The 26,509-nt window shown below is 52.1% G+C and overlaps 1 protein-coding gene across 5 annotated transcripts; it reads right to left on the reverse strand.

The window, feature by feature from the left end:
• Window positions 1-540: 540 nt before the first annotated feature.
• Msi1 (musashi RNA binding protein 1) lies at window positions 541-26,450 on the reverse strand. 5 transcript variants are annotated; one of them, XM_063225764.1, is made up of 15 exons: window positions 26,258-26,399; window positions 26,049-26,089; window positions 25,392-25,473; window positions 25,205-25,289; window positions 22,279-22,320; window positions 20,519-20,611; window positions 17,104-17,152; window positions 15,558-15,640; window positions 14,865-14,982; window positions 9,854-9,934; window positions 8,287-8,343; window positions 5,467-5,535; window positions 4,495-4,649; window positions 3,599-3,662; window positions 541-2,297 (listed from the first exon to the last, which is right to left on the reverse strand). In XM_063225764.1, exons 1-14 carry the CDS (start codon window positions 26,314-26,316, stop codon window positions 3,621-3,623), a joined length of 1,056 nt encoding a protein of 351 aa, XP_063081834.1. In that variant the 5' UTR covers window positions 26,317-26,399; the 3' UTR covers window positions 541-2,297; window positions 3,599-3,620. The 5 variants fall into 5 exon arrangements, with proteins under 5 accessions (XP_063081834.1, XP_063081833.1, XP_063081836.1 ...); XM_063225763.1 differs by having other exon boundaries at window positions 4,495-4,682; XM_063225766.1 differs by lacking the exon at window positions 8,287-8,343 and having other exon boundaries at window positions 26,258-26,450.
• Between the last annotated feature and the right edge of the window lie 59 nt (window positions 26,451-26,509).

Here is a 26,509-nt window from a genome sequence, read left to right on the forward strand (position 1 = left end):
TTTTTTTTTATATAGAATCTTGCTAACTTGTTAAGTTGCCCAGGCTGGGCTCAAACTGACAATCCCCCTGCCTCAGGCTTGCAGAGTGCTGGAATTACAGGGAGGTACCACCATGCCTGGTGCCAAGGTCCTCTTGTATGGATTGTTTGGTATCTGAACAAATCAGAGAAATAGACACTGCTCCTGAATATGGGCCAGGAGGCTGAGTGCTACTTGTGGTCCAGGGAAGATGGTGTTAAGTCCTCTGATGCTCACAGTATTAACTGACATTTGCTGAGTGCTTTTTCCCCAGCCTGTTTTTCTTTTTTTGAGACAAGGTCTGTCTTTGCAGTTTACACACTTTTTTCTTTATGAAGACACCCAAGCCATATAAAACTTGTCTTAAAACATTGACCATGCTTTTCTCCTGTTAATCTATTTAATTTGGGAGCCAGTATAGGACCCTAAGAGGATGGAGGTAGAATTCTGCCACAGGAAAATGAAGGACACCGGGACACTTCAACATGGATGCACACAGGGATGCAAGACACAAGCTCAGCATCGTTTTCAAATAATTTATTAGGAATTTAAAACTGAAAATAAAGGCTGGAAAAAGAAGTTACAGATATGGAGAGAAGAGACACCGGAGGGTGGTAACTTGCTGGCTTCAAAACACCACAGAACATGATTTAAAAAAAAAAAAAGAATCCCCAAACAAATCAGAAAACAGAATTCCAGGGCCCTGAGTCCATGATTGGGCCCAGTGTCCAGGGATGGGAGGAAGAGGGAAGCTAAGTCTCTTGGGACTCAGCTCAAATGTGTAGAAAATTAAAAATAAAAACCAATAAAATGCAGCTTTTCTTTTATTAGGAAACATAAAAAAAAAAAAAACACAAACAGCCGTGCATCTCAGTAACAAAGATTATTGCTTTGTGTTCTCAGGGCTAATAGGTTAAGCACCTCACACAGACAATTAACTCTCCAAAGGGTGGTTCGAAGGGGTGGAGAAGGGAGCTTAGGCCCCAGTCTCAGACCTGGGGGAGGACACAGAATGAGGTGACAGTGAGTGGGCTCAGCCCTGCCCATGCCAGCCAGGTTATGCTCCATATTCAGACCCTGAGCCTCTCTTTTTCCTTTGAGGGGGGCTCTGGGGTAAGGGGCTGCCAAGGGGCTCTGGCCATGGGGCCATCCTGGTGGGAAACTTCAGTGAGAGAATGTGGGGGTTCCCTGAGAAGCCCTTGCTTTCCCCTGGCATCTGCTCCTTACCAGAGGGCCCCCCATGCCCACATAGGAGTTGGGGGGCTCGGAGCAGAAAACCATGAAGGTCCAACCTAGGCAGGGGGCAGGGGAGACCTTTGGAGAGTTAATTCCTTTCCAGCAGTGGCTCTGGGCAACCCCTTCTCTTCCCTCGCCCCTTACCCCCACATTGGGTTTTGGGGGTGAGCAGGCCTGAGGCCGTGATCCCGAGGGCTTGAGAGTGGGCCTGCTGTGGCCAGAGCCGAGGCCTGCAAGCTTACAGTAACGGTGTCTGAGTAGGGGACAGAAATGAGATGAGGAGACCTTTGCCCTGTGGGGTAGAGGCAATGCCCCTATCCCCAAGGGGTCTTAAGAGAGGGGTGGGGGCTTCACCTCATAGTATTTACATATGATACAGGACGGGATGGTTCCAGGGGCTCGGCCTGGCCTACCCGCAGCCCTGCCCTCCTCTCCAGGGCTGGAGGGAGGCAGCCAGGGGCCCACACCTACATAGATACTTTGTTCTCAGCTGGTGGGGGGCACCTGGCCCCTTGCCCCCTGCGGCCTGGGGCTTCACATTCACAAACCTAGAAATAGTTTAAAAAAGTTTCTTAAAAACAAAAAAAACCAAAAAACAACCCAAAAAACAAAGGAAAGAGTAAAGGCGGGAATCTCAGAATAAAAAACAAGGGTTGGGGCTGCGGCCTGTAGCAGGCTCCCTCCGCCCTCACACTAGCTATGCACAATACAAAAGCCTTCTGGGGAGGGGGGTCCTATGGGGCGGCGGCAGGGAGAAGGGGTACAGACCGAGAAGGGACATCCAGGGAAGTGGGGGTCAACGGCTAATCCAAAATAAATAAAAGCGGGCAGGGAGGGGCCACGGGGAGTGGGGAGAATGGCAGAAAAAGGGGGCGGTTAGTACGGGAGCCAGAGTGGGGCGGCAGGGCAGGGGCCGGGCCCAGGGATGGGGACAGGCAGTAGCATCCCAGTCGCTGCGGGGAGGAGGGCGGAGGCTGCAGCTGAGGTGTCCCCGCCCCCTCGCTGGCTCACTCTTGGTCCTCAGTCAGCTGCAGGCTGGGGCGCTGGGAAGACAGTGGCAGGTTAGGGGGCTTCTGACCTCACCCCTAGGACACGCACACATCCCCACCCCCGGCTGAAAGAGCTGTGTTTAGACTTTGCACATTCTGTGCCGTCTGGAAGGTGCTTTGCCCACATGTTTAATGCACTTACTGAGACAGGGTCTTGCTAATTTGCCCACACTGGCCTCAAACTTGGTGGGCTTACAGGAGTGTACTCCAATGGCCTGCTATGTCCTAGATTTTGAATGTTCCACTTTTTTCAAATGTCATCTTCTCGGGGCTGGGGATTTAGCTCAGCGGCATACATGCCTGTCTTGCAAGCGTGTGGTTGTGAGTTCGATCCCCAGTACCAAAACGAAAACAAAAAACAAATGTCACCTCCTCAGGGACACATTCTCTGACCTTCTCTTCAAAAACGGCTCCTCCTACGCTATTTGGAATCATCTCGTTGTCACGTTTCACTTTGTCTGGAGAATGAGAAAGGGCCTCCTCACATTTGCTCATGAATCTGTCCCAGGAGGTTTGGTAAATATCTAAATGACTGAGGAAACGAACAAACACCCTAGTTCACATGGTGCCTGTCGTCTGACAACTGTGTACTCTGTCCCACGTGTCAAAAGTGTCCAGGTTTAATGGTGGTGTAACATTCTACCATATGTATTCACTCAGTTTGTAAATGTAACCCCTTTTTTTGTACTGGGGCTCAAACTCACAACCTGTGCTTGCTGTGCAGGCACTGTGCTGCTGAGCCATATTCCTGGCCGTAACCACTCTCTTTTTAATGGGCATTTCAGCTGTTTGCAGCTTTTAAAATAAATGTCTAGAAGTAAAATTACTGAGTCAAAGAGCAAGGACATGTGCAATCAGGACAAATGTTCCCAGGTCGCCTCTTGGAAAGGCGGTTTCCCCTACACCTGCACCAGCGCTGGGTGCTATCAATCGTCAAAAAATCTGTTTTAAAATGCAGCAGGTTAGCCTGGCACCATGGCACATGCTTAAAATCTCAGCACCCAGGAGGCTGAGAGAGGAGGATCACAAGTTTGAGTCCAGCATGGGTTATATAGCAAGCTCAAGGCCAGCCTAGGATATCTAATGAGACCCTGTCTCAAAAAATAAAAAAAGGAGCACATTCAGCAGCTTAGGTTTTAGTATGGTGATTGACTCCTGCTGGTACAAAGGTCCAGCTTCCCCCGTGGGCTGCGGGTTCTGTGAGTACAGGAAGGAAACCTGGGTTCCAGGTGGGATCACCCAGGGTCAACCTCCCCGGTGCCACCGCCACCCCTTTACCCACCCTCGCTTCTCACCTCCTGCCACCTGTCTCCTGCTTCAGTGGTACCCGTTGGTAAAGGCTGTGGCAATCAAGGGACCCTAGAAAGAGAAGAATTAGACTCAGCTGGCAAATATCTGAGTCTAATAGCTGAAAGAAACAACAGGTATGTGTATGCATACGTGTATGTATATATAAATAGTTAAGATAGTTATACTACTAATTTCTCTGAGTTCACTAAAGAGAAAGATTTGTGCTGGTATTGTTTAGACAACTGAATGCAGATGTCTTGTGCCCTGGATGAGCGATTTGGAGGTGACAATGTGCAATGTATGTATCATTGTTGCCCCCTGATTGACATGTTGTAAAATTTAGTTTTAGTTTTCTTCTTCTTCTTCTTCTTTATTTTCTCCTTGAAATAAAATGAATTTGGGGAAAAAAAAAAAAAAGAAAATAAAAAGCTTTCATTGAGAAAAAAAAATTAGATTCCTAGAATCCCAGGGAAAAGTGCAGAAGCCCCTGCAGGAGCCCTAAGGAGAAACACAGTCCCTTGTCTGTCCTGCCCATGTCACTGGTACTGCAGACCAATTAAGAGATTATTCAAGGCAGGGTCTAGTTAAAATGCGGCCACGCTTGTGAGGGACTCTAACTCCATGGTGGAAGGGTCCCAGGTGTGTGTGTCCCATCTATACAACACCTCAGAGCCCCGCTGGTGCCCCATACACAAGGTGATGAGTAAGTGCCCACTACATGAATGCCCGCCCTTCCTGTTACTTCTTAGTGACACTTTTTCCCTCATTTGTCACCCCCTCTCTCCACCCCCCAACCCTTTGCCCAAGAAAACAGAAAACACTTCTGCCTCCTCCAACTTTGGGGTCCCCCAGAGTGGGGGGTAGTAAGGTGAGGTGGAGGCCATCAGGCCTGACCACTCACCCCAAGACTGTGGCCGAAGCCGGTGCTGGGGGCAGGGCTGGCGGCGCTGATGTAACTGCTGACCCCTGAGTCCTGGTTGGCTGCCCCATAGAGCTCAGCCATCGGGCCAGGGCTGGTGGTCCCTAGGAAGCCCCCTGTGCGGCTGGGAGTCGAACCTGGAGGGGGAGCCATCGTCCAGGGGTGAGAGCCTGGCAACCCAGAAAGAAGACAGTGATAGCCCTGGCACCCATGATGCCCACAGCAACACCCCCAGCCTCTTCCACCCCCCTGGCCCTGGCCCTGACCCTTGCACCCCAGCACATCTGTGATCTACCCGAGTCCATCCTCTTACCATCCAGAGCCACTGTTACCACTATCTATCTGACCACTTGGTGGTCTCCCGTTTGTTTTCTTTCTTTCTCTCTTTTCTTCCTTTCTTCCTCTCTCCATCCCTTCCTCCCCACTTTGTCCCTTTCTAGTTTTTTTTTTTTTTTTTCAGTCTCTTCTTGAGTCCCTTCAATCCTTTCCCCACCTTGTAGTTCAGTGCACTTTCTGAACCCAACATCACTCTGTGGCTTGAAAGTCTCTAATCCTCCACCAGCTGCTCCTGCACTCTGCTAGGCTGAATGGCCTCCAGGCCTTTGCACATGCTGTTTCTTCAGCTAGAAATACTTTTTCTCCTCTTCCTTTGCCCTTCTTCCTGGAAGCCTTTCCTGGACTTCCTAGAGGGCCCAGCTGGGGGCTCTTGGGGTACCAGACTCCCCTCAGAGCAGCCTTCAGGCCTTTTAAATCCTGACGCTCCCCTAGCCTGTAAGCTCTGAGACCCTGACCAGACCGCTACTGGCTGGCTCGCCAGTGATGGCACGAAGTCCAGCACAGAGTGGGCGCTCAGTACTTGAGTGTCTGACTCTTTCTGCCAAGAGCTGGAAGCAGCCACCTCTTCTCCCCTCTGGACTTCTTTGCCCCCCACATTCCCTCCCCAGAAGGCCTCACCTGTCCCTCGAACTACAGCTGCTGCTGCCGCCGCTGCCGCCATCGGTCCGTAAGCGGTGAGAGGAATGGCTGAAAGGAAAGGTTTGGGCATTTCAGCACGGCTGGAAAGGGGGAAGGGGTGACGAAGGAGGCCCCTGGGTCAAGGCATGAAGAGCTAGCTTGGGCCACCATCCTGTGCCCTGAGCTGAAGGATGGGGAGAAGAGCAGGGAGTGGGCAGTTTCCCAGGGAGCAGCTCAGCCTGTTTCTCCTCATGCCTCAGAAGACACACTCGAGTAACTCAACACTCAGAGAAGGTGGCCCCGTGCTACTGTGGGTGTCACTGGCCACGGCTGCCATTTCTCTACAGTGCCCCGGCCAGAAAAGGGGCTGCTAGTCCAGCGGTTCACGGGAGTTCTTGGCCTTCTTTCCAGCCAGTGACTGACTGGTTCGGGGTACAGAAAGCCAGGCCTGTTCCCTTCAGGTGGGGCCAACTCTGCAGTGCAGGCTCCAGAGCTCTCTGTGGAGTCAGGTGCAGGACTAGACTCTAGCTGAGGCCATAGTTTGGTTGTGATCCTTCCACTGTGTGTCCTGTGTTCCTTACTCCCCTTCTCCTGAGTAACCTCGGGCCGCCATGATCACCCACCCAGAAATATCCTTCCCTCTCCCTGATTCCCTTGGACACAGATTTTTTTTTTTTTTTTTTTTTTTTTTTTTGAGACAGGGTCTTGCTGTGCAGTTCAGTTCGGGCTGGCCTTGAGCTCATATTGTAGCCCAGGCTGGTCTAGAACTTGCAACAATCCTCCTCCCTCAACCTCCCAAGTGCTGGGATTACAGGTTTGTACCATCATGCCTCGCTTTGTTTCTTTCTCCTTTTTTGTCTTTTTGAGACAGAATTTCACTATGTAGCCTAGGCTGGCCTTGAACTAGCAGTGATCCTCCTGAGTGCTAGGATTCTAAGTGTGTACCATCATGCCCTGCCATAGACACAGGGGTCTCACTCTTCCCTTGCTGGTTATCTACCCCCCACTCCCTAGCACCTTGCTCTGTACACAGCAGGTGTTTAATAAGTGTCTGCTGAAGGAACAGATGGCTTAGGTGAGCACCTCTCCAGCTTAGATGAGCAACTCCACTAGCCCGCTACTGCAGCCGAGAGGGGCTCTAACCCCTGAGTGCAGTGGGGTCTGCAGGGCTTGTGTCTGGCAAACCTCCAGGACACCAGGAGCCCCCATCCTAAGGTGTGCCCCGTAGAGCTGTCTGGGTGATCCCGGTCCTAGAAGCAGATTCGGGACCAGGACCTGAGTCCTCCCCAGGGGCTTCCCACAGCTGGCTTCTCGCTCACATCACCTCTGAGCAGCCCTCCTTGCCCACCCCGCCTCGGGGTACCCCTATCCCACAGTCCCGGGGCCTCGGCACAGCTCTGGGTTTTATCTTCCTCATGGAATTTTTCACCCTCTGGAAACATTTCATTCACTCTTATCTCCCTCCTCTAGAATATCAGCTCCTGGAAAGGAAGGGGCTTTGACACATTCACTATTGTATCCCTAAGTGCCTGACCCAGCACTGGCACAACAAATATGTACCGAACGCACAAAGGGAACACCTGAGTCTTTCCAAGGTGAGAGAAAATTCACACCTTAGGACCCAGGAATTGCTGATCCCAGCACTTATTTCCTCCCCTGCCAAGATATCTGCAGACAGGAAATCTGTTGGCTTGGCTCTGCAGGGGCAGGGGCTGGGTACCGAGGACTGATTGGTCCATTTCTGTAAGGCAAATTCACAGTAGCCAACCTCGGCAAGTGCTTATCATAGCTGGAAAGAATGGCTTCTGTGTATGAGAAATATGTTTCCTCTCCACACTGGCTCTGTTCTGTCCCTGCTGCCCCCAGAACGTGGCAGTGCGTGCTTCACACAGTAGGTCCTCAACACGCGTAGAAAGAGCCATGTTCTTAGAAGAGGGTCCGCCACCAGGATTCTATTCTCTCCTTCCCGTGCCTGTGTTTCTCTTCCCCTCCTCCAATTTGGGGGAACCCTGAGCATCCCTTGGAAGGAAGAGCTTATCTAAAGCAGCATCCGTGCCACGTCCTCCACACACATCCAGGTTTGCGAGAGAGTTGCGGGGGAGCAGGTTGAACAGAGAAACCCCTCGTGTGCACACAGCCCCCACTTGGTCTTGCCCCAACTCCAACTGAGCCAGCCACTGAGCTGGTGGGCTCAAGCAAAGGCCCCAGCTGGAGAAATGGCCCGCAGGGCCAAGCACCTTCCTCTCACTTTCCCAGAACTCACAAGCAGGCAGCCTTGTGGCCCTCTGACGGGTCTCATGTAGCCTGCAGCGTTCTGATCACTTGCATTTTGTGGCCAGTATTTAAAAATAATTGAAGAATTCACACGAAGCCAAAAGCAGGCATTCTGGCTTCTCTGGAAAAATGAGATCTGAGGTTCTGGGTCTGCATTCACCACTGGGGAAGGTGGGCTGGCGCCGAGTGCAGGCATCCCCGCTTCTGGGTTCAAAGCCCCTACCCGCCGCTGGCCCACTGTGCTTGGGTTGGAACTGGAGATCCTGGCCTGTTTGCCTCGGGATCCCAGAGCCTCCGTGGTGCCTGGCACATGGGAGGTGCTACATAAATATTTGCCAAATGGATGAATAAGTGACTTTGCCTCCATCTGTTTGGCTTGGCCCTAAACCCCATGCTCAAGGGCCGTGTTGCTACAAAGACCAGCCAATGCCCAGGTGCAGTCTGTGTGGGAGAAAAGGGTCCTGCTAGCTCTCCCCAGGAAGGTCCCTGGGCCCTTGTCTTTCTCCCCATGTGGCCTATGAGATGTACAAAATCCGAGCAACTGACCTGTAAGCTCGGGGAGAACTGGGGCGCTCGGGAGAGGGGTCCGCTCTACACGGAATTCTAAAATGAAAGGTAAAACAGCTTAGGAAGAAGTAGGGGAGGCCCTCAGGCATGGCCCGGGGAGGACAAAGGTACCCATAGAGACACCAGGTGAGGAGACAGGCCATGCACAAGACCCAAGAACTGGGGATGGGGAGAGACAATCTCAGTAGGCAGGAGAGGAGAAACAGAAACAGCAGCGAGAGTTGCCACCTGTACCGTGGGTATGGGGAGATGCTGGAGCTAAGTTCAGGGTGTTCCTGAAAGACAGGATAAAGCCAGACATCGCAGCACGCTTGTGACCGCGGCTACTCAGGAGGCTGAGGCAGGAGGATTACAAGTTTGAGGCCAGCCTGGGTGACTTTGTGAAACCCTATTTAAAAATAAAAGGTCTGGGAGTAGCTCGGTGGTACAGCACTTGCCTAGCATGCATGCGGGCCTGGATTCAATCCCTAGCACCATAAAATAAAACAGAACAAAATACCCCCAGAATGTTCCTCCTCTGCTGTCCTCTCCCTTCCTCTTTTCCTCTCCTCTCTCTCCCTCTCTCCCCCTCATTGGAGCAGGGAAGAAAAGAGCCAAGCAGGCAGCTTGATAAAAATCAACAGCCTGAGAACGGGTCAGCCTCGGCTTAGGGTCGGTTCCCAGCATCACCGCTTTCTGGTTGAATGAGTGTAGAAAGTCATCTCTGCTCTCCAAGCCTAGCTCTTTCTAGGGACACTCCTCTCTCCCGTGAGGTTATTGGGAGGGGGATTAAACAACATAATATATTCAAAGGACTCCAAGTTAAACAGCCCAAGGGGCAGACAATGTGAACTTTAGGGACCCTTCAAGTCAAAGAAGCTGAAAATGAGCTGGGGTGAAGCTCAGGGATACAGCACTTGCTTAGCAAGCACGAGGCCTTGGGCTCCATCCCAGGGGTATACAAACACACACCTACACAAGTAAACGCCTTGTAAAAGTGTGATATTTCAAAGAAAACATCAAATAGTCATCATGGGACAATTCAGGATTTATCAGGCTTCCAGACACCTATTTACGGTCTAGTCTTATTTTTATGTTGAATTAGAAAAAAGGGTGGTGATTAGAATGCTTTTTGGTTATTTTTCAGTTCTGAGGATCTCAAATGTCTTGTGTGTCAGTCAAAGGGCTCATCAAAGCAGCTGGTCACAGCGCACGTGTCTGTGAAGGCACAGCCCACACTGGCATTTGGGGAGGTCCCCTGGCTGCAAGCCCAGTGCCCCCCTGGTAGAAGTGGCAACTCTGGGGTCAGGTGGAAAGAACAGAAAGGCAGGAGGCAGGCAGAGAACAGCCTGGGAGGGAATGGCGCCATGCAGGGCCACACCGCGAGCCCCTGCCCCGGCTTCTAGGGACGGGGGTTGAGAAGGGAGGCCCTCCTTCCTCAGACATGCCCTTCCTCAAAGCCTGCAGCAGGCAGATGCCCAGCCATGCACCCGACACCGCCCTGAGGAGTCAGCCTGCCTGGCAGCGGGGGCATGCTGGCCGCAGAGGGACACCGCACAGGACTCACCGGGGAACTGGTAGGTGTAGCCAGGGGCGAGGCCTGTGTAACTCCGGCTGGCGTATGTCGTAGCTTGGAAACCTGGGTAACCTGAAGGGGCGAACAGGCAGCGTCAGAAGTCTCATCTGCAGCTCAGACCCTACAGGCTGGGGAAGGATCTGAGCCACTCAGGGCCTCTCCTGTACCTGGCAGCCAGAGAAATCCTGTCTCACTTTCCGAATTTCTTCTGCAGCCCAAGCCCTGCACTAAGCACAGTGCACACTTTATTATCTCATTAAACCACAAAAGGAAATAGTACCTAGCTGGTAGATAGTATTAGGAACCTCACTTTACAGGCAAGAAAACTAAGGCTCAGAGGGGCGATACTTACTGGCTGAGAAGTTAAACCTCTAACCAAAGCCCTTGGTGCTCTGGATCCTTTTTCCTTCTGTCCTTGTCCCCTACTCCCACGCCCACCCCTACTCTAGCCACACTGGCTTCCTTGCTGGTTTCCCCCAGACTCATTCCTACCTCAGGACCCTTGTACATGCTGCTGCCTCCGCCTGGACATCCTATCCCAGACAACTAAGGTCAGTCCTTACTGTGCAACTACCACAGTTTTGCCACAGCAACCCTCCTTCCTAGCGGTTATACTGTCTACTATGTCAGTCTGGCGTTTCCCTTTCATAGCACTGATCATAGTCTGAATTATGGTTTATTTCAAGTGATAATTTTTGTCTTCCTCAGCTCTTACCCCTACCCTTCACTATTTATTAGGAATTTTCACTGGGCATGGTGGTGCATGCCTGTGATCCAGCCCTCAGGATGCAGGAGGATCGCTGTGAGTTCAAGGCCAGCCACAGCCTGGCTATGTAGTGAGTTCAAGGCCAGCTTGAACTACAAAGTGAGATCTGTTCTTTGTTTTTTTTTTTTGTATTTCTTGTACCAGGGATTGAACTTGTTTTTTGTACTGGGGATTGAACTTTTTTTCATGAGGGATTGAACTCACAGCCCATGCTTGCCAGGCAGGCCCTTACATCACTGAGCTACGTCCTCCTGCCCAAGACTGTTTTAAAAACAAACAAGCAAAAAAAAAAGGGGGGGGGGGGCGCCAGGGATGTAGCTCAGCAGTGCAGCATCTGCCTGGCAAGCATGAGGTCCTGAGTTTGATTCTTGGTACATAAGAAAGAAAGAAGAAAGAGACAGTATGGAAATAGTTAAAGAAGGAAAGAAAAAAGAGCTCCTTTAAAAAAAAAAACAACAAAAAATCTCTTAATTTTTCAATGAGTCTGAAGCCAGTTCAGTAACCACTAAAAAACAAACCAAATCTTTTGCAGTGTGTCAGATTAAAGGAGGAGAGAGAGACAGGATGACTAAATACAATACCTGACTAGCCTGGATTTTTCTCTTGTTATCAAAATTGCTTTTGAACTAAGCATGGTGGCATATACTTGTAACCCCAGCTATGAGAGAGGCTGAGGCAAGAGGGTTGTGATTTGTTTTGTTTTGTTATTTTTTTTGGTCTTTTTCATTTTTATCGGTACCGGGGATCGAACTCATGACTGCCTGATTGCAAGGCAGGTACTTATGCCACTGAGCTAAATCCCCAGTCCCTGTTTTGTTTTTTGAGACAGTCTCTATATCCAGTAAGGATTGTAATTTTGAGGCCAGCCTGAGCAACTTAGTGAGATCCTGTCCCATATAAAACAAAAAGTGGCTGGGGATGTAGCTTAGCTCCATTGCCTGCCAAGAATGTCTGAGGCCCTGGGTTCAATCCCCAGCACACACCACAAAGCATTATTAGAGCAATTGATAAAATTAGAAAATAGAAGATATATTAGATGAAAATATTATATAATATAAATTTATAAAATTGACAAATATACGAGAAAATAATACCCACAATTTTAGTGATAAACAGGGATAAAGGGTGATGATATATATAATTTATTCTCACCGGACTTAATGTGCATACCTGTAATCCCAGCACTCATGGGCCTGAGGCAGGATGATCACCCTGAGTTTGAGACCAGACTGGACTACATAATAAAGCTGTCTCAAGAAAAACCTAAATAAGGCCAGAGATTTAGTTCAGTGGTTAAAGTGCCTGCCTGGCAAGTACAAGGTTTTTTTTTTTTTTTTTTTTTTTGGCTTTTTCGTTTTTATTGGTACCAGGGATCAAATTCACAACTGCCTGCTTGCAAGGCAGGTGCTTATGCCGCTGAGCTAAATCCCCAGCCCCTAGTACAAGGTTTTGACTTCAACCCCTGGTGCCAAAAACAAACAAACAAATAAAAACAAAAAACCCAAATAATAATAATAATAAAAATATAGTTCATTCTCAAATTCTTCAGGGGAAAATCACACATGTTGTATGTATCTGTACATACATAGATGTATATACATATTTATATAGAGAATGAAAATCAAACAGCTGAATCTGATAAAAGGAGATATGGACTTTTGGGGGGTTTTTTGGTTTGCTTGTTTTGTCTTTGTATTTTTGAGACAAGGTCTCACTATGTAGTTCAGGCTGGCCTTGGGATGTCCAACCTGTTGCTCATAGGTGGCCTGCAGCCCTGGAAAAGATCATTAACTTTTAAAATTGTATGTGATTTTTATAATAACAAATGCTGGTGAGGATGCAGGGGAAAAGGAAAACTTCTCCATTATTGATGGGAAAGTAACCTGGTTCAACTGCTACATAAATCAGTATAGTGCTTCCTCCAAAAACTAAACCTAAAAATCCCACTCACCCAGGCCACCCCAGATACCCTCTAGGTGTCTTCCTGAAAACGTTGAAGACATCACATTGCAGCAGTCCATGAGGACTCATGTTTACAACAGCACAACTCATAATAGTGAAATCCTAGAAGCAGCCTGTAAGTCCATAAACAGACGCCTGGGTAAAGAAAATGTGGTATTTACACACAATGCGGTACTATTACTCTGTATCTCTGTAAAGATACATTTGAGTCATTTGTAGGCAACATGGAAGCAAGTCCGAGACCATAATGTTAAATTAAATAAATCAGCTTAAGGGCGGGGAGTTTAGCTCGGTGGCATAAATGCCTGCCTTGGAAGTGCGTGGTCATGAGTTCAATAGATTCCCCTATAGGAGAGACCCAAAGAATAAACACTTGAACAACAACAACAAAAAGATAGACAACAGAAAACAGAGTTTCTGAAAATGGGAAAGGGATCTAGAGATGGAGGGAGGGGGAAGGGAGAGAGGAGAAATGGAATAAAAAGGATTAAAAAATGTTAAGTGCACATACTTACTCCCTAACAATGAGTGTAAACATTATGCAAACATGCGCTAATACAAATAAATAAATACAAAACATAAAAAATAAAATTATCGTGTGATTTTTAGTGATGGCTCACGACTTTGCTATGCTCAACTGCAGACTGTGGAGGTGACAGCAGGACCTGGGGTAGTGCGTACACCAGGGCGCAGTGCTCCCTCCCCTCCGAGCTCGTCACATGAAGCCAGTTGAACCCAAATCCATGTGTACCAGGCATTACATGTGTTTTGTTTGATTTGGAAAGTAAAATGAGATGATGGCCAAGGACCTACACATTTATTATTTTAAGCAAATGTAAGCTTTCTTATTTAATTATTGAACTTCGTTAGCTTTTTGGGGGGGATCTTTTTTTTTTTTTGTCTTTTCGAAACAGGGTCTCACTATGCAGTTCAGGCTGGCCTTGAGCTCACTTTGTAGCCTAGGCTGGTCTCGAACTCGCAAGGATCCTCCTGCCTCAGCCTTCCGAATGCTGGGATTACAAGAGTGTGCCACCACGCCCGGCCAAGAGGAGGGTTCTTTTTGACACCAGGTCTTCCTATGCAGTTCAGCCTGGCCTTGAGCTCACTTTATAGCCCAGGCTGGTTTTGAACTCACAATGATCTCCTGCCTCAGTCTCTCGAGTGCTGGGGTTACAGGCGTGAGCCACCACGCCTGGCAGTTTTTTTTTTTTTCTTTTAAAACATAAAAAAGGAAGTTTTGTTACTTAAATAGATTATCTATATTTGATATGTGTCCCAAGACAATTCTTCCCCACTCACTGTGGTCTAGACAAGCCAAAAGGTCCAACCCCTGTGGCCTAGCCTAAGTCACACCTCTGAAGTCCCAGAGCCTCTCTCTGCACCCCAACCCCTTGCACTGTTCTCTTTCTGTGCACACATCTTGTCTCTGCACTGACACTGAGAGTTTCCGAGGCACTGAGCTCAAAAGGACTATCCTCAGGCCTGGGCCCAAAGTGCGGCTGACTCCGACTCAGCTTTCAAAGCTTAATTACATGTCCACCTCTTATAAAGAGCCTCGCAGCCTCCAGGCTCCCGCTGCTCTGTGGGGACCATGCCCACACTCTCCTGCCCCGCACTTGAGGGGAGCAGCTCCTATCCCTCCAAAGCTGCTCCATAAAATTAGTTGAATGAGTAAGGAGAGGCAGCTTACTTTTTCTGTCTTCCCAAAAGTCGCTTGGCATTTGCAAATGCTGTTGGCTTTTTCCAGAATACTTCTTTCTTCTTCCTTTCTCTCCTGATCTCCCATAAATGGCTCCTACTTAACCTACACTCGGCATCAATGTTACTTATTTCCTGTTTTTTCCATAGGTGGGTCAAGTTCACCATGACCATGCTCTCTTGGTACCCTATACTCCATCCTAAGTCTATTATTATTTGTCTCCCCTGAAAGACCATGAATCTCAGGAAAGTCACTATTGAAATTCTTGGCATAAGCTGGCACATATAGTTGCCCAATACCTATTTACTGAATGGATGGACAGATGGACAAATGCATGATGAACAGAGACCAATTAACACGGAGCAACCGAACCCTTCTTCTGCTTACCACGAGGGGGCAGCACTCAACAACCAAAACCAGATTGGGTAGCACTGCCAGCCAGATCTGACAGAGGCCTGGCCTCCAATCCAGCCCAATGACTCAGACAGGAGAGCAGCCCACAGAGGCAATGCCACACCCACGCGGCCTCTGTAGCCCCAGGAGCAGTTCAGTGCAGGAAAAAGCCTAGCACATACCCAGCATGCCGATGCCCAGCATGAAGGCGTCCATTCCGTAGGGCATGACTCGAGACCTCCCTCGGGCTGAACCTGTCGGGGACATCACCTCCTTTGGCTGAGCTTTCTTACATTCCACCTGCAATGAGACTGTGTGGTTAGTCCTTCCTACTGCTCGGACCACTGTTCCTCCTGTTCCCTGACAGGGCTTTATTAATTTCTTTTTCTCCTTTTTTGTGAGGCAGGGTCTTGCTATGTAGTTCAGCCAGGTCTTGAACTCACTTTGTAGCCCATACTGGCCTGGAATTCACAATAACCCTCCTGCCTCAGCCTCCCAAGTGCTGGGATTACAAGCATGTGCCACCATGCCGGGCCCCCTTGATCATTAATTTCACGCTAGCATTTATGGAACATGCACTATGTGTGCTGCATTATGCAAAACCTTGTGTGCTGCAGTGTTCACTGAATGTTTACCACCAAGCCTACGACAGAGGTGCTATTGGGATTCCCATTTTACAGATGCAGAAACTGAGGCTCAGCGAGGGACTCAATTAACCCTTATATGCCTAGATTTGAGTGGAGGGGAGAACCAGCTCTGTCTTACTTCCTGTGAGGCCCTCTGCCTGCCTCTGGAAACCCAGAGCTTCCCCAGCAGGCACAGCCCAAAGCCCCAGGATCTCTCTGCAGCTCACCCTCTGTCCAGTCCCAGCTCACCATTTTGTTGTTAATTTCATGGAAATGGATTTCGCACACTTTCTCCACAATGTCTTCGCTCTCAAACGTGACAAACCCGAACCCTACACATTGGAGAAGGGGTAAGGGCAGGGTCAAAACCAGGACTCATGGTCAACACCCAGCTCCAGGCCATCCCCATACCACAGCTCCTCTCTTGCGGGCAAGTGTCTGAGAGTTAATGAGAGGCTCTGCCCACAGCCTAGCAGCCTCCCAACTACCAGCTGACACAGGACTTCAAGTCCCAAATTACAGATGTGCAAACCAAGGCTCAGCAAAGTGAAGCAACTTGTCCAAGGTCACACAGCAAGGTAGAAAGTGGCACAACCACCATGAGATATACTCGTCTCTTATAATGAGAGGGGGATTGATTCCAGGACCCCCGACAGATACCAAGTCCCGTGCCACCATCAAGTCCTTTATAAAGAATCCCATCATATGTGTATGGAACCTATGCACATCCTTCCGAATGTGTACTTCAAACCATCTCTTGGTGACCTTTAATACCTGGTATGATCTACACACTACGGAAAGTTATATTGGGTGATTTAGGGAATAACAACAAGGAAAAAAAGTCTGCATGAACTCAGTTCAGACCCATTTTCTTTTTCTGGCAAATATTTTTACAACTGTGGTTGATTCTGAAAAACGCAGACTCCACGGATATGGACGAGTGATTACATTTAACGTGCCTTTTCTCACTTTCAGATGCTTTCCCGAGAGGGAGGAGAGGTCATCCTCAAACATTCACTTAAACTTACATAGAAGTGTACATGTCCAAACATACCTTTGTACACAAACACACCGCCAGATACACAGCCGCCGAGGTTCCCACCTCACACACAGGGGCACTCCGTATGTGTTGCTGCCCTGACACTCTGCACAAGCACGCATATCCAGACACAGGCACTTTTGCATACATGCAAAAGCACACCACACACAATCCACTCCCACAAAAGGCTCAAGGGTTAGTCCTGAAGCGCGAGAGAAACAGCGCCCTTCCCCCTCCTGAGCACGTCCCAGGGGCTGGAGCTGGATTTTTCTGAAGGCAAGGCCCTTGGGGAAAAGACAACCAAGCAGGGCACACGGTGTGGCCCAGATGCTCCCAGGGTTGGGGCCAAAAGGGCTGGAGACTAAGCTCAGCAGGGTGGGTGGAGGGCGATGGCAGGGCAGACTGCCTGGGGCCTCAGAGTCAGTTTGACCCTGGGGCAGCCTGGCCTGAGCTCTGGTTACCAGGGACAAGGTAAGCCTGCGCTGCTGCGGACAGTGGCCAGGGCAGGGGGTGGAGGGTGCTGATGGCAGGGAGGCTGTCCTTCGCTCCTCTCCTCTCGGGTGTCTGCAATTCGGCAAGTTTCTAGCACAGGAAATGGTGGGACAAAAGCCTTCTGTAAGGCCAGGCCCGGGAGAGGATGCAGATCCTCAGGGATAGGATGTCAGGAGGCGAGATGAAAGGGCAGCTGTGACCTGTGGCCCCCTGGCTGACCACAGGCCCCCAGCCCAGCACAGGAGGGGGAGGGGGCACACTCACCTCGGTGCCTGTTGGTGGTTTTGTCGAACATCAGCATGGCATCGTCCACCTGAAACACAGCCTGCCATAGAGGACCCACCAGACACCAGGAGTTCCATGACCCACTCTCCTCTCGTCCACTCCACTACTCCACTCAAACCTCCTGCTCAGGGCACAGATTTCTGTCTGCAACCCCACTAGATACCACAGCACCCCCTAATCAACCACCACATGGACTACACTGCATTTATTAAGCTCCAAGTATGTGCCTGACACTTTTTCCCCATGATCCTAACATTGCCTGCTGGGGAAGATCCCCACTACCTCTATAAGGAAATGGACTCTGGAGATGAAGTTTGTCTGCTCAAGGTCAAATGGCAAGTCCTGGACCAGGCTGGGGAGGGGGAGGCACTGCATGGATGCTAGAGAAGGAAATACAGGAGCAAGATTATGAGATGGGGAAGCAAAAGCCTCTTTCCTTTTTGCAAAAGGCCAGGCGGACAGGACAGCAGCCAGACTCTCCTGGTACAGATCTTTTCTCTAATTGAGGTTTCCTTTAGCTAGAGGCTGTAATTAAAGCAAGTAGAGTTCAGTGCCTGGGCTGCTTGCCTCCCACTGACTGGGGGAGGGGACAAGGGGGGTCTACATTAGCTACATTCCCCTGAAGCCCAGTCATGTCTTTGCTACTGCCCCCAGCCAGCCTGTCAGACACATGGACAGCCAAAGTCCATCCCACCTTCTTGCCCTTGCCTGTGTCTGGCCCATCTTGGCCCTCCCTCTGAGCTAGCTACATCTGATTCACTCTGGGAAATGAGGGCCTCTGAAGCTCTCTGCCATGTCTCACCCTGGTTCCTGATCCTTTCCCAAACGGCCAGAAATCCTGAGGGTAAGTGGGGAAACTTTCCTCTCTGCTCACGGTGCACAGCCTGTCCCGAACTTTCCTCTCCTGCCCTTCATCTGCCTTGTAAGTGGCCTCTCCTGTATCATTAAATTAGAAGGTACAGGCTTGGAACTAGACTGGTAACCAGCTCCCCTTTGGCAACCAGTTACATTAGGACTCTGGCTTCTCCTGGGGTAGTCAAGAGCCCACTGGACCAAGAGACAGGGAGTTCCCTGGAGAATCTTAGAGGGATACGACATCTCCTTTCCCAAAGGGCTTCCTGCCCCAGGGCCACCCTCATACCCATCCCTATGGGCCCAATCCCAATTCCAAGTCAGCTAACACATTCATTCATACTGGACAGACACTTCAGACTTGGTACATCTTCCTCACCCTTCGCTTAAGCAATGGAAGGCAGAAACCTGGAAAGAATGGTCTTGAATTGGAATTGTGGGTCCTACACTTGTTGCTCAAATAAGCTTGAACAAGTAGCTGTAGCTTTCCATGAGTTTGGCTCCTCATTCCATGCCGTGACATGGACACAACAGAGACTATCTCACAGGGAGGAGTTAAATGAGATAGTGCATGTGATGCTCTTAAAATAACAACAGCTATTATTATTATCTTTCTCATGGAGGGGCCTGGCCACAGTCACATGGGGGGCAGTGGCAAAGGTGCAGAGAGAGCAGTCCAACATCACCTGCCTGAAGGTTTCCTTCGTCACAGCAGCCACTGCCATGATGACCAGGATCATCATTCTATTGAGCACCTTGATTTGGGCTCATTAATTACTTTTTGAATGGATGAATGAATGAACAGAGGAACCAGCCACACCTTCCTCTTTAATCCTACAGCCTTGAGTTCTCGCCTGACCCACAAACGAATTGGGGCCAAACCCACAGTCCTTTCCGCCTCCTTCCATCCAAAATCTTTCCAATCCAACGTCCCTGGTCCCCTACACCCTTCAACCTGTGCCTTGGCTGGACTGACCCCCCAGTGAGGCCAGTGGGGTTGAGGCCAGGGCAGGGGCAAGGAAAGGAGCTAGGGGTCCAGGGTACCCCCACCTGTGTCCCCTCCAGGGGCCAGCTGAGGGGATGGAGGCTCCCGGCCCAGTGTCCTTAATAGGCTTTGGTCTCCATGGGAACCCGGGGGGCAGGGGGACTTGGGCGGGGGGAGGGGAGGCGACCGGGGCCTGCTGACCAGTGGGAGCTGCCAAGTTCGGCGGCAGCTAAGCCTGAGTGGCAGCCATGGCGGCTGACCATTGTTCCCCCCTCGGTGGCGGCCCCTCAATCCGGGCGGGGGGCTCCCTGCCGCGGGGCCCTTGGCATTCCCGGCTGTCCCCCTCGCTCCCTGGCAGCCTATTCTCCGGCTCCCCCTGGCCTCCCCGGGCCGGTTTCACATGCCAACGCCGATTTAGGCCCGAACAAAAGACGCGGCCGCTGACGGCTTCTCCTGGGGCCCGGTTGCCATGGCAACGCCGGCCCCGGGGGCAGGCGGCCTCCAATCACAGCTGCTGGATCAGATTAGTGCGAGCTCTAATGCTCGGCGCTCAGACACAAAGACACCCCGCCGGAGCCGAGCCGGGCCTGCTGCTTCCCAGGAGCGCCCTTCCCTCTGGGGCCCAGGCCTTGGCCTGCCCTGTGTCCTGGACCCAGGTCCCTATAGGGGCGCCTGAACTGAGGCCTCTACACCCCACCTTCCCTCACGTCCGCATCCTAGACCAGGGAACCAAGCTCTGAGTCCATACCCGAAGCCACATCCAGCGCGGCCTACTGGGGAACTAGAAATGCCTTGCTGAAAAAGCAGAGACCCAGCCCCTAGCCTGTCTCACCTAAGAGAAATAGCAGGGACCCATACACCAAGCAAAGCTTCCCGCCTTCACTTAGACACTTCATGCTTGAACCCTTCTTTGCCACTTCCCCATGGAACCTTGAAGTTCATCCTGCTCACCCTTCTGGGGGTACCTTATTATCGTCTGACAACACCACACATCTTATTCACAGCCTACGGCTTTACAGGCACAGAAAAGCTCAATGCACCTCAGAGCGAGAGCCAGTCCTCTGGGCCAGATCAGAATTTGGGGTGCTTTCTTCAGTTCCCCTCAACACCTAGGGGATCAGCAGTTCTCCCTGCTCCTGCCCCAGGCTCCCCACCTGTGCAAGCAGGATACTGAGTGCAATGGGGAGTCACATTTATTGCCTCCTTATCATCCTTACCAGGAAGGGCTGGGACAGGTGCAAACTCCCAGAAGGCCAAGGGGTGACTGGATTGAACTGCCTATAGGAGCACCGCCTCCCTCGGGAGAATGAAGATAAAAAGGAGAAAAATACAAGGGAAGGGCAACAACAGGGATGCTACTGTGTGGCTTCCTCTCCCTGGGGATGCCCAGAGTCTGAGGCCCACAGATGGAACCGAGGCTTGGCCTGGTCTCACCTACGGGAGGCCCAGCCCCCTTCACCTTTTATAGGAATTGGGATGACCCAGCTAATCCCCACTTGCTACTGACCATTGTACAGCGCTTTCACAGCCCCAGCAAGCACCACATTCAAGACCCACCTTCCCAAATTGTTCAAAATATTGCTTCACATCTTCTACCGTGGTGTTCACCGACAGTCCCCCCACAAAGATCTTCTTCGTTCGAGTCACCATCTGTTAGGGGAGGGAATGAGAAAGTGGGCATCTGAGTCCTGTGGCCTACAGCCACCAGCAGGGGCTCGAGCCCCCCTGCCAGGATGCCAGCTGACAAGCTCTCTGTGGCCCCAGTCTCTCAGAAGGCCCCTCCAAGCTCCCTCCCTGGACTCCCGCCTCTAGGCCTGTCATGGGCAGCTGTGCACCCCATAACCTGGCTGGCTTGAGTATGCCTTGCTCCCCTGGGCTCTGTGTCTGGAAGATGCCGGTCCCAAAGGATTCACATGGGGAAGGGATGGATCAATGACCTAAGCCTTCTGCCTAGCTCAAAGACATCGGCCCTCCTGGGAGACACCAAAGCCATCCCAGGGTCTCCCTGAACTTAACGCCCACATTTTCCTCATCAACCTCTTCCCAACCCAACCTCTGGCAGCCCCATGGCTCCAGCCCTGTTTTAGGAGGAACACATGGTCCTAATTACCCCAGGAGCGCATGGCTAATCCGCAGCAATTCCCAGCCCCATCCTAACACTAAAGCACCTTCTGTCACCAAACTGCTTAATGGAATTAACCCAATTCCGACCATGTGCTCCCTGGTGCGGCTTCCTTCGAATACCTGCTCCATAATTGCTTTCAGGCCCTCTGCTGGACCCCTTCCAGAGATGCCCCTTTCCTGTCTCCTAAAACTGTACCTTTGCCTTGGCAGGCGCTGGGGCATTGATGGAATTCACTGGGTGGGAATCTTAAAGCACCCTAGTTCCCATCCCCTTATTTAGGAGAAACAGCTCTCCTGGAAAGAGATGTAGTCCTAGGACACAGGATAAGTTAGCAAATTCAGGAGTCCTGACTCTGAACTGCAATTGGCCTTTCTTTCTGTCCCCGATAGTCCACAGCTTAAAAATTAAGATCTGGCCAGCTGCCATGAGGCCTGGAATTGAATCTGAGGTCCCTGTCCTGCACCACAAGTTTTTTTTTGTTTGTTTGTTTTTTGAAACAGGGTCTCACTATGTAGTACAGGCTGGCCTCGAACTCTCAATCCTCCTGCCTCGGACTCCTGAGGGCTAGGATTACAGGGGTGCATCATCATGCCGCCTGGCAACAAATTTTGAGTGTTATATTGTTCAACTGCTCAGAAACTCATTTTCTACACACAGGGTCCCTCCCCCCAAAGCACCAGTGAAAGGGAATCCTTGAAAAAGCAGCCACAAGACAGCTACATTGAAAGACTACAGAGGACAGATTCCATGGTTCCTCCCCTTCTGCAAGGCCAACACACCTCACAGCAGGGTTAAGAGTAACTAGGGGGTCAGAGGTGAGCGCCCAGCTCACCTCTAGCCCAGCTTCAGAGGGCGAGCCTGCACTGTTTAACCTTCCAGGGCTTTGTGCACAGAGGCCATGATCTACGAGGTTAGAATCTGACTCAGGATCCAAACTGTACTAGTTTCAAAGAATCCCCTGAGAGGTTCCCTTTTCTCCCCACACTTATAACCCCCTCTCCAGTGTATCCCAGAACACAGATGGAAAGATCCTCATTCCACAGAGCAAGGAGCTCCATCCCTCCCACCACAGGCCATTCCAGAACTTCAAACAGAAGTTCCAGAAGCACGTGCCACAGAAGAGAATGCTGGGAAGACTGCTGCCCGAGTTGCCTGGAAGAAAAGAACTCCTCCCAGCGACCGGCCCACCTACCTTTGGCTGTGCTCTCCGAGGAAAGGCCACCTTGGGGTCAATCTGGAAGAGCAGAGAAAGGGAGTTTAGGTTCTCACACTTCAAATTGTGACCACACAGTCTTTGGCCTGAAGACCTCTCTCTCTCATCCCAGGACACAGAGGTGACAAAAACCACAACTGCCTCAGACAGGACAGTATGGTGGTTATGCAAGACGCTGGGTTCAAAAGTTACTTATGCTGCTTCCCAGCTGCAGGATCTTGGACAAGTTACTTAACCTCTCTCACCTCAGGGTAAGCTCACCCACAAAATGAACAAATAATAATACCTACCTCCAAAAGGTCATCTGTAAATTATTTGAGATAATGCATACAAAGCATTTGGCATGGTAGCCAGCTCACAGCAAAAACAAAAATAATGTAAGGCAAGGCTGATTCCTTCAAGTACCAAGTATACTGAGGGTCAAACTGACTTCACATGGATACCTCCCTAAAGGAAGGCTACAGTTCCGACTTTGCAAGGCTTTCAAGTGGAAGAACCTTTGCCTGAAAAAGGCTACAAGATGAGAGTCTGTAACCACAAAGAATAGACTCAGTCCTGTCCCCCAATCCCTCCAACCGCTAACAGCCTTCCCAAGGCAGCACGCAAACAGCTCCTGATAATGCAGCTTGGTTCAGGATGAGGCAGGGTGCAATCTTTGATGATGTGAAAGTGTAAGGGACTTGGACTTAGAAACTTTGGGCTGCTTGCCAAGCCTGTGATCTTGGTGACTTGCTTGCCCCTCTGAGCCTCAGTTCCCTCATCCACAAAGTGGGGACAATCACACCCACTCTTCCCAAGGGCAGCTGTGGGGAATCAAATGAGATAACATGGGTGAAAGCCGTCCTTTGTGAACTGGCCTTCACTGCACAAACAAAGGTGCTATTACTAGGAGGCCACCTTTGCCCTTGGCTGTGAACAACCAGAGGAGAAAATCAAGATGCACCTGGGTGCTCTAGCCATGCAGACAAACAGCCAAACATGGGCATGACCAATGCAGGGCCCATGAGGCTGGGTCATGCCAGAGTTTCTTGTCACTCACATGGGTGGACAGCATTCAGAAGCTCACCAGCCAATCACAGAGAAGATCTATCTTTCCCCCAAGTTCCTCCTCTTCAAAATCCAGCCTTGTTCTAGACAAGAAGCTCTGGCTTCCCTTTGCTTGGAGTGGGACAGACCAGGACTCAGTTTGCTCTAGCCACCCCTGCTGGAATCTACCATAGGGATGGACCTCCAAAATACGCACCGGGGCAATGTCCCATTTCTTGCAAAGGCCCACTGGACTCTAAGTAAAAGCAAAGTTGCCCACTGCCCCTATTTGATTTCATACCTCTACAGACATTTACATCCTGTTTCTCCGAGAAGCAACCTCTCCTGAGCCACAAACATACCTCAAACGGTCCCCTTGTTCAGATCCTGATGGATTGATGGTTACTCACATCATACCAGCCCCTAGACCCACTCGCACCCAATTCCTGACATACTCCACTTCCACTCTGACTCACAGCTGGCAACATAAACAAAACTCAACAAGTAAATAAAAGGTGAGAGTTGGAACCCAAAATAGACTCCCCACAATAAACCTTCCTCCCACCCGCTTCCCCAGCCCAGAGATGCCAAAAACAGACAAAGCCCTTGCCCTTGGTGAGTCCTGGTCTCTAAGGATACCTATCTCCATGTCCTCTCTCCCTCTTCTGTCTTCACCCTCATCAGTCTTCCACTCCCCAAGCCCCCAGCCCCAACCCCAGCATCTCAGGAAGAAGAAGAAGAAGCCATCAGTGCATTCTGAGGACAGGGGATGGTAGCAGAACAGGCAGTTTGATGGCAGATAATCACCAAAAACAATAGGCCACTGTCTCTCCTTCCCCAGCCTGGGTCACTCAGGCTGCGCCAAGAAGATCCTTTCAGACCCAGCAAAGTTGAGGCCTGGCCTCATTTGCTCATTACTGGGAGAGCCGGAGTGAGAGCCACTGGGCAGAGATAACAGGAGCTGGGGACAGGCGGTAATTTAACAAATTCTTGGGCACAACCAGCCATTGTTGCAGGTAAACAGGAGCCAGTGACTGACCCAAGCAGGGAGGCCCAGGCCTAGGGGAGAGTGGGGGAGTGTGGAGAGAGGAGATCACACTGTCCCCAGATGGCCCCCTGGCACACAGACACCCCACCACCAAGGAAGCCCTCCTCTGATTTTCTCCTTTTCCCTCTCCCCTTGAGCTGGCCTCTGCCAGCGCCCCCTGCAGGGTCCAAGACACTGGGGAGCAGTGGGATAGCAGCAAAATGTTCCAGGAGTTTGAATGGCAGGCAAGCAGCCTCTTCCTCACATCTAGTCTTGAGAAGGGTTTTATAATTTTTCCCCCTCCAAGCAGGCTAGCTCCCTTCTCCTAAATCTCCTGTATGGGCAAGCAGGTCCGTGTCTTCTACACAAAGCAAGGAGCTCATTGACCGAAGTGTGTGTGTGTGGAGGGGGGGTGACTTGGTCAGTGATGCCTTGCCATTGGTCCAGAACAGAAGGGGGTGTCACAGAGTCAAACACTAGTTACAGTTCAGAAGCCACCGGGTGGGTGGGTCACTGCAGCCCTGACTCACCCACTTTGGTTAAGGGGAGCGACCCAGCCCCACCCCAAGCCGTGAAGCACCAAGATTAGTACTTAGAGGGAGTCGGTGGCGGCTGCATCTTCCCTCAGTCTTAGCGGGGAAGGGGGCGTAGCATCTCATCCCAGGCCTGGGTTCTTCGTCCCTGTTCCCCAACTCTAGAGACAAAGTTTCAGAGCATGGCAGCCCTCTCACTCAGAGAACACTGTCTTTCCTCAAGGGTCCCTGTACCACTGTCCCCTGGGGAGAGTCCTGACCCTCTCTCTCGACAGCCTCCCTCTCCCAGAGGACCCCTGGAGCCCCGAGGGCCACTCACTGTTTTGGAGTCGAGCTCGTGCCGCGATTGCGCCAGCACTTTATCCACCCCCGCCTGGTCCATGAAAGTGACGAAGCCGAAACCCCTGCGCGGCGTAGTGAGGGAGAGGCAGATGGTTACAAGGCAGTGTGAGCCGCGCTGGTGGAGGGGGCAAGCCGGGAGCGGGAGCAGCGGGCGAGGGGCTCACCTGGATCTCTTGGTCAGGGGGTCCCGCATCACCAGACACTCCTTCACCTCCCCGAACTGGCCGAAGTATTCGCGCAGCCCTTCTGTAACCACACACCCGCCTTCGGACCAGTCCGGGCCCCGCGCCCTTCCCCCCTCCTCAGTCCTTTGCCCCGGGTGACCCCGGCGCAGCCCGGCCACCCCCGCGCCGACCTGCCCGCGCGCTCCCCGCGGCCGGCCCACCCTACCCCCGCTCCGCGCCCGCCCGGCTCCCGCGGAGCCTCCCGGCGACCACCCGGGCCCCGGGAAGCCAAGGGCTGGGCTGGGCTGGAGGGGGACAGCTTCGGCCGGGTTCCCGCCGCTCCGAGAGCCGCCTCACAAAAGTTTGAGCCGCAGGTGCGAGCGGAGTTGGCGCAGCCTCCGGCGGGTCCCGGGGGCCCGGCCCACCCCCCCACCGTGCCCCCCTGAACCCCTCAACTGCTCTCCTTCACCCGCCGGGCCGTGCGCGCTCTCGGATGGCCCTGCGCTCTCGGGGTCCCCGGGCGGGGCGCGAAAGAGGGCACGAGGGCGCCCGGGGTCAGCAGGGCGCAGGGCCGGGCTGGGGTGTCCGGGGCCGGGGGACCGGTGGGGGGCTCCGGGGCGCTGTGCGGAGCCGGCGGGCGCTCCCGGGCCGGCTCACCCTGCGTAGTCTGCCAACTGAGTCCCCCGATGAACATCTTGCTGCGGGAGGAGGAGAGACACAAAGGGCCCGCGTGAGCGCCGGGCGCCAGGGTGCAGGGGGCGCGGGCCCGGGCCCCGGGGAGGCCCGGCCCGACCCGGATCGGCCATGTTGGCGGGGCCGGGCGGGCGCGGGCCGGGCAGGCCGGGCCGGGCCGGGCCGGGGCGTACCAGGGGTCGTGCGGCGAGTCCGGGGAGGCGAGGCCGGGCTGGGGCGCGTCAGTCTCCATCGGGAGCCGCGGGCGGCGCGGGGAGCGGAGCGGCGGCGGCGGCGGCGGCGGCGGCGGCGGCGGCGCTCGGCGCGGGGCAGATGAGGAGCGCGGCGAAGGGGGCCGGACGGACAGGCCATGCTGCCCCCTCCCCCGACCCCGCTCGGGCGGGCGGGCGGGCGGGGACGGCCGAGGGGAGGGCCCGCCGGGGGCC

This window comes from Cavia porcellus, unplaced genomic scaffold, assembly GCF_034190915.1.
Source record: "Cavia porcellus strain 051 isolate PalLab524CR breed Dunkin Hartley unplaced genomic scaffold, mCavPor4.1 scaffold_16, whole genome shotgun sequence".
In the NCBI taxonomy this organism is placed as follows: domain Eukaryota; kingdom Metazoa; phylum Chordata; class Mammalia; order Rodentia; family Caviidae; genus Cavia; species Cavia porcellus.

Bases quoted from the DNA above. Each gene is read 5' to 3' on its own strand.
- Msi1 (XM_063225763.1), bottom strand. From the start codon at position 26,316: ATGGAGACTGACGCGCCCCAGCCCGGCCTCGCCTCCCCGGACTCGCCG. The intron at 14,983-15,557 runs GTGAGCTGGGAC...GTCTCATTGCAG, and splicing joins ATGAAATTAACAACAAAATG to GTGGAATGTAAGAAAGCTCA. The intron at 3,663-4,494 runs GTGAGTGGTCAG...TTCTCTTTCTAG, and splicing joins GCTTCGGCCACAGTCTTGGG to GGTCCCTTGATTGCCACAGC.